The sequence below is a fragment of the Drosophila arizonae genome, chromosome 5 (assembly GCF_054131065.1).
Source record: "Drosophila arizonae isolate 15081-1271.41 chromosome 5, UAZ_ARI_1.0, whole genome shotgun sequence".
NCBI classification, from domain to species: Eukaryota; Metazoa; Arthropoda; class Insecta; order Diptera; family Drosophilidae; genus Drosophila; species Drosophila arizonae.
The window spans coordinates 22613007-22619752 of record NC_142925.1 but is presented as its reverse complement, the minus strand read 5'-3'; the positions used below and the strand labels follow the sequence as shown (position 1 = coordinate 22619752).

General features: G+C 41.9%; 1 protein-coding gene across 1 annotated transcript; it reads right to left on the bottom strand.

Moving 5' to 3' along the window:
• Window positions 1-1311: 1311 nt before the first annotated feature.
• On the bottom strand, window positions 1312-3096 carry Gpdh2 (Glycerol-3-phosphate dehydrogenase 2). The gene is made up of 7 exons (XM_018009312.2): window positions 2756-3096; window positions 2487-2693; window positions 2244-2432; window positions 1865-2048; window positions 1655-1808; window positions 1494-1586; window positions 1312-1436 (listed from the first exon to the last, which is right to left on the bottom strand). The coding sequence occupies exons 1-7, from the start codon at window positions 2975-2977 to the stop codon at window positions 1406-1408; spliced, it is 1080 nt and encodes a 359-aa protein (XP_017864801.1). The 5' UTR covers window positions 2978-3096; the 3' UTR covers window positions 1312-1405.
• Between the last annotated feature and the right edge of the window lie 3650 nt (window positions 3097-6746).

Here is a 6746-nt window from a genome sequence, read left to right as displayed (position 1 = left end):
GCGTCTTCTACCAGATGCAGCCAGAGCTAACAAACCAATACCAACATTATATTGCTGTATATTTATATATCCAAATACTTCTATATTTATATATTTCTAAATTGAAATAAACTGTCAATTTGCATTATCTATAATCTACAGTTAGTTTTGTTGTTGTTTTGATTTATTTTATTTTATTATTATTTTTTTTTTTTTTTGCTGCCCTAATTGATTTTGGCGATAATCTGGCAAATCGCGCATACGACCCGTGCGCCTGTGAAATGTAATCAAACTAAATAATTGTTGTCGCTGGCTGCGGCCGCGCTAATGTAATCAAATTGAGTAATTTTACGATATGAGCTAATCCAGTTGGAAAATCCCCATATGCATAACGAAATCAGCGCTAAGCGCCTTTGTCATTTGATTTAATTACACAAAAAATGCAGCCTAATGCTCATAAAAAAACAAAAACAAAATGTGGATAAGACCCAAATGTAAATGAATTGCATAAATAAATTATTTTCCTAAAATAAATAACAATTGACTTTTCAGCGAGTATTCAAAGGGCGCGCCATGCCCAAAACTCCTACCGCGATGCATATTATATTCGTGTTTATTGTCAGGGCATTAGAATATCAATTAAGCACAGAGTTCTCGAATTATGGCTCTGTTCTGTGAAATTGAAATTGAAATTCCAATCAGAATGCCTGAATGGGAAGGAGATAGAGCTCAAAGTGTGCTAACTGAGTATGTGGGTCATTTGGCATGTGATCTGTGCATGGCCTGAGGTAAGCAGGCGCCTCCATGCTGAGCAGACATTATGGTCGGAGAGCCTGTGCTCCCATTTCCCGCAATTTCAATTGAAGCACAAAACCGAAACCGAAACCTAAACCTAAACCTAAACAATACCGAAAACTATTCGATACATAGTTGAGAAACAATGGTGCTCTGGTCTGGCTTCCTTTTTACCCATTTATGAGTGAAGTGATTTCCGTTGTAGTTCTTTTGTAGTCGAGCTCTGGGCCCAGGGCTCCGTGCTTGTGCCTGCCAAGTGCTTCGAGCGTCAGTGCATTCAATGGAGTGCACTTTCCTCAAGGAATACTTGAACCCCCAAAGAAAAGACGCACAACAATAAAATGTGCATGGCTTTTGTTTGAATACTCGCACCGAGCACTGCATTCAGAGCTCGGTCCAGGACTACGTTGCGTATACGTATTTGTCAGTTCATTGGCATTGTTCATTATTTTGAATGCTGAGTGCGGCTATGCCATTGCAATTGCTCTAAAATATACGGCTCACAATACAATGGCCGCATGGAAATCATCTATCAAATGAATTGTGCTTCTGTTTATTGATGTTTGCCATTAACAAAATTTACATGGGAAAAGCAGAAGTTTTCCTTAGCCAAGTCAGAAATATTCAGATTTTACAATGGGAAAATGTGATTGGGATGGTATCTAAGGGAACAGAGATTATAGATATAAATAGATTATTTCCAAATACAGCCTACTCACATGTCCTCGCGTGCGTAGCGCAGAGTTTCAACCAAGCGGGAGAGCGGATAAACGCCCGTGCAGATACGGAACACAGCGGTGAACAGGGGAAATCTGTGAATGAGACGAAATTAAATGCTTCAGTTGAAGTATCCCCGATCTCTGCTCTGTGGTCTACAAACTTCTCTTCCAGCCCCTTCTTCTTGAGCATAATGTGCACCAGCTCAGCGGTCACGGGACCCAGCGGCTCATGGCCCGGTACGAGAAGACTCTCCAGTTCATTCAGCGGCTGGCCAGTCTTGACAAAGGCCTCAGCCAGCTTGCGATTGCGATTGGCTGAGAGAAAAACAAAATATAAATAATTATCTCAAGATCTGTTAGAAACTGCGTACCATAGCAGCTGGTGACTAGATCCGAGAGGCCGCAAGACTCAAAGAAAGTGGCCAAGCGACTGCCTGGATAAAACACATCCACAAATTGCAGAGTCTCCAAGAAGCCACGCCTGATAACGCCAGCCTTAGTATTCTCATTCAACTCCATGCCATCCGCCAGACCAGCGCCAAAGGCAATGATATTCTGGGTCCAGTGTGATATAGATATTGATATATATAGAATGATTAAAGGATATAGAGAGATATGTAGATATATATGTAGATACAGAGAGAGAAATATAGTGATACAGAGATGTATAGATATAGAGATGTGTAAGCTATAGAGATGTAGATATACAGAGGCATAGATAGGCATACATAGGCAGTTATATGTGCTTACCCTTAAGGTAGAGCAGATTTCTACGCAGTCCGCATCGTCAGTGACGACCACACGGAAGGTGTTCGATTTGAATAGGTCCTGGAGTATGCGCATATATTTCTGATCCCGACAGCCGATGGTGCCCTCGGCGAAATTGTTGTTGGAGACCTCATGGGCCAAATTGCAGCCGACCAGCACGGAGCAAGGTATCTGGAGAATAAACGAATGCAATAGACGGTAAAGAGGCCAGGTGGTTAAGCTCACCTTTAGCTGGCGCATTATGAGATGGGATATTAAGAGTATTTGGCCGTCATCGCCGCGCTCAAAGCCCTTGATAAGGGAGACGGCGTGGGCCAGCGGCTTCACCTTGCCCAGCAGAGTCTTGCAGCAGCTGTTCACAAAGGTGGGCGGAATGGCAAAGATCAGGATGTCCGCATCACGCGCCGTCGTTACCACATCGTCATAGGCAACCTGGGTGTAGGCCACGTTAGCTGCTTGCAGGGAAGTGCGACTCAGAACGATTCAATACTTACGATATTCATCGGCAGCACAAAGTCGGGCATATACTTGACATTGATGTGCGTGCTGTTGATGATTTCCGTCAGCTTGCGGCCCTCGATGATCTCCTCGTAGACGTACATATTCACCTTGGGCTCCATCAGCTGCGAGTTGGCCACGTTGTTGCCCACATTGCGGGCAATCGTCGTCGCCCAGTTGCCAGAGCCGATAATGCAGACGTTCAGCCGATCCGCCATAGCCGTGTGTCGATTCTATAACTGAGTGAACGAATGAAGAGTGCAAGTTTTGCCGAGTGTTTCTGAATGATGTGTTTCTGATTGATTGGGCTAGGCCGACTCCTCTGTAGAGTCTCGCACCCTTGGGCAGCTCCTCGGGTTAATCTGCTGTTTAACATTGCGTTAAATTTGCAATTCATTTATCCGAAACTCTCACGGGCATGCGGCGGACTTTAAGTAAGGATAATGTAAATTACATATTTATGCATATTTTTATTTACATATATGTGCATATGTATGTATTCATTCACGTATGTATACAAAATGCCACGCATGCATACAGCCGGTGTAGGAGTATATATGTACGTGCATGCTTATTGATTGAGTTCTGGTCAAATAATTCATCAGAGAATGTGCACAGGCCGACGAACGTGTATGCGAACGGCCGGCCCTTCAGGCGCCAGATAAGCGTATGTGATGGGTGAAAAATTACGCATACGTCACGTTCGCCAAACTGGCTGGCAAATAATTAACTGTGGCTCAGTCCAGCTCGCCCATTGTACATGCGAATTCATGGCATATCCATTCAATAATGTTTGCCATGTAAAATATGAAGCTGCATTGCGTATTCGCATCGGCTGTACACACATTGCTGGCTTTCTTTTTTAATTACGCACTCGTTTAAGGTTCACTGCACAAGTGTTCACTAATTTATGAGCAGCCGGAGCAGAAAAGATGACAGCAGAATAAATAAAATACTTAATTGCACACACAGGCCAACAATTTAAAAGGCCAAAAGCCAAAGTGAAAGTCCCTGCAACGAAATCAATGTGGCAAGAAAGTAAACACTTTGAAATTGTGCACCGACTGCGACTGCGACTGCGACTGGTGACATCGACTGCTGAGCTCAACGCAATGCGCGCACACACACACCGACGCACATCCACGCACACACTCAACCCCGCGCCCGACACCACTCGACTATGAAATCAAAATGGATGATGGGCGAAATGAAAATGGAATTTTTAATGAGTTGGCGCAAGCATCGGCCAAGCGCACGGACAAAACAATGGTCATGTGGGCGACTGAGGCTGCCAAATGGGCGTGGCAACCGAATGACACAATATTTAAGAGCATAGAGGGAGATGTACAAACTAGCCTTGGCTTAAAATAGAACAACTAAAAATGATTGAGGCAGGCGCAATCGATTTTATAACATTCGTTCCTGCTCTTCATTCAATTTGTTTTGAGAGTCTGGCTATAAAAGTATAAAATGATAAATATAAGATAAATATGATAAATCTTTCCAATAGATTAGTTTATCACATTGTTTTGGTTTTTTTTTTTTTTTTTTTTTTTTGATTGGCTACTATCCCAATCGGACGTTTATAGCAATAACTCTACTGTTTTGCCAACAGTGTCATCACTATATAGTTAACAGTGGCATAAATAACATTAACAGTCATGTTGTAGGAAACTACGCTAAGCAGCTGTCTCACTCTAGCACACTAAATCAGTAGGACAGATCTAGCGCGATTAAAATGTAAAGACTGAATGATCACAATATTGCATGTTTGCATGTTTAAATAGACAGATAAGTGCAGAGGATAGAAGTGATATTCATAAATGTATGTAAATAGGAAGCGCATCCGAATTTTAAAGATATGTATAGATAGCCATTTTTTTTTTTTTTTTTTTTTTTTTTTTTTGTGCATATACTTAATATTCAATTCAATGTTACCTTGTTTTTTCGTAATTTTCTATTTAAAAAAATTATAGGTTTATTTATTTTTTCCTATTTATTTTTTATTTTTGTGCCATGTTTTCCTTGAAATTGTTTCACAATCATATAAAGCTGTCAATACAAATTTATATTCAACTGAGATACTTAGAATTTTTGCTAGTAAGGATTTTCTGTTTTTACAAATTTGTGATTTACATAAAATAAATTTTAATTTGTGGGGTAACACATAGAAATTAAATCATGTAATCACAAGTGCTTTTTCACACATTTCCACTGCATTCCTGGTGGGCTTTCCATATAAATTTAGTAAGAAACCTTCATAATATCCATGACTACACCAACTTTAAAGCCCTGTCATGTCGAGCCCCGTACAACATCTATGCGTGTATCTTCACATCTGCTTCGCCCACAAAACGGGCGCATTAAGCAGAGTTATTATTTTTTGACTGGCGCATAAACTTAAGCGTAAGGAAGACAGCTTCAGCTGGCATTAAACGCAGTTGCATTCGGCTAAGCAAGTAAACTCAGCAAGGATAATGCTGATACTTAATGTTGCTCTTCAAATGCGCTGTAAGAACTGTAAGAACACATGGATCTCTTTCCACCACTAGCCTATTTACGACTAACACATGTTTGATTTGTAAACAGCAAAAGAAAAGGTTGCACCGCTGAGAATTGCATAGAAAGGCGTTTTCTCTAATCACGCGCAATGTTAAGCAAGTCTTAGTTGAGTTTAACTAACATAACTCAAAGCATTCGTGAGTCGAGCGCACTCGACTCAAGTATTCCTCACTGTTGGTCATCTTTGCCAACTAGCTCGAGCTCCATTGCCCCGGCGATTGTCCGGCTGCTCGAATGTTTGCATTTTATTACATTCAGGACATATAAAACTTGCCATTGCGTGGCCTTTGCTCCGTATCCGTGTCCCTGTCCGTGTCTAGTCGCAGTCGCTAAGTAGCGACGGCAGATGCTGTTTGCTGTACAAAGTCGAGTCGTAAATAAAATTCTCTGGCCGTGTTTTGTATGCGTGAACGTGATTTGTTGGCTGTGCAGAACGAGCAAAGTTAAGGCCAAACTAAAATCATAATTCTAGACCTTCAATAAAATGTTCGAAATAGATGCAGAGCAACTAAGGACACTCGCCGCAAGGCTAAATCCATTTTATGCGTCACTCGAGTTCCATATTCAAGAAATGCTGAGACTACTAAATCATGGCACTACAACAACAACTTGTTGCCTGTGGAGGGAGAGGCAGATGCGAGTCGAATAGGCAAAAGTTACTTTAACGTCTAAAAGCACCCTGCTACAACACTTGTATATTATTATTATTTTAGCGGCTAAAAGCTCGTTGCTATGGCACTCGCTTGGCTGAAAAATAACTAAGCCAAAGAAAGGAGCGCTGTGCACTCGGCTATTTACGAGTCGGTTGCCATTAGATAGCTGCTGCAAACTTTGGCCCGTCTTCTTTAAATGGCATTAAATTACGCGGCAAGCAAAGTTTGACAAAAGTTTAAGAGTGCGCCAGCTCCGAGTGGAAATCAGATACAGATGCGGATACAACGAAGCGCGGACTGGGAATAGAAATGGGAATGGGAATGCAGGAGGGAATGGGCTCGGGGTTCGGGGATTGGGGATTGGGAATCGGGATCGGGCTTGGCTCCTAACTATGCAAACTCCGACTGCATGCAGTGGCAGGGCGTGGCGTGTGGCTGGGCTGACTATGAATAAAATCAAGATAAACTACTCACAATATTTACTTTTAATTGGAGAAGTTCAAAGGATAAACAAATGCGTCAAAAAGCAAATAAATAAAAGGGAAAGGCAAACAAACTTTTGTTCCAGCCACATCGATTGGCCCTTGATTAAAGCAGGGCTCCACTCAGGCTGCTTTAAGTAAGCCCAGTTTTTCCGACTGCATTTAAAGCATCAAATATTCAACGTCTCCGGCAACATTTCTCGCATTTCGCCTTGGCCCGTCTAATTGCGTAGCTATCTGAATGCAAACGAGACGCGTCTGCAGTTCGTTTTAATGTTTCTTGTTTTGCT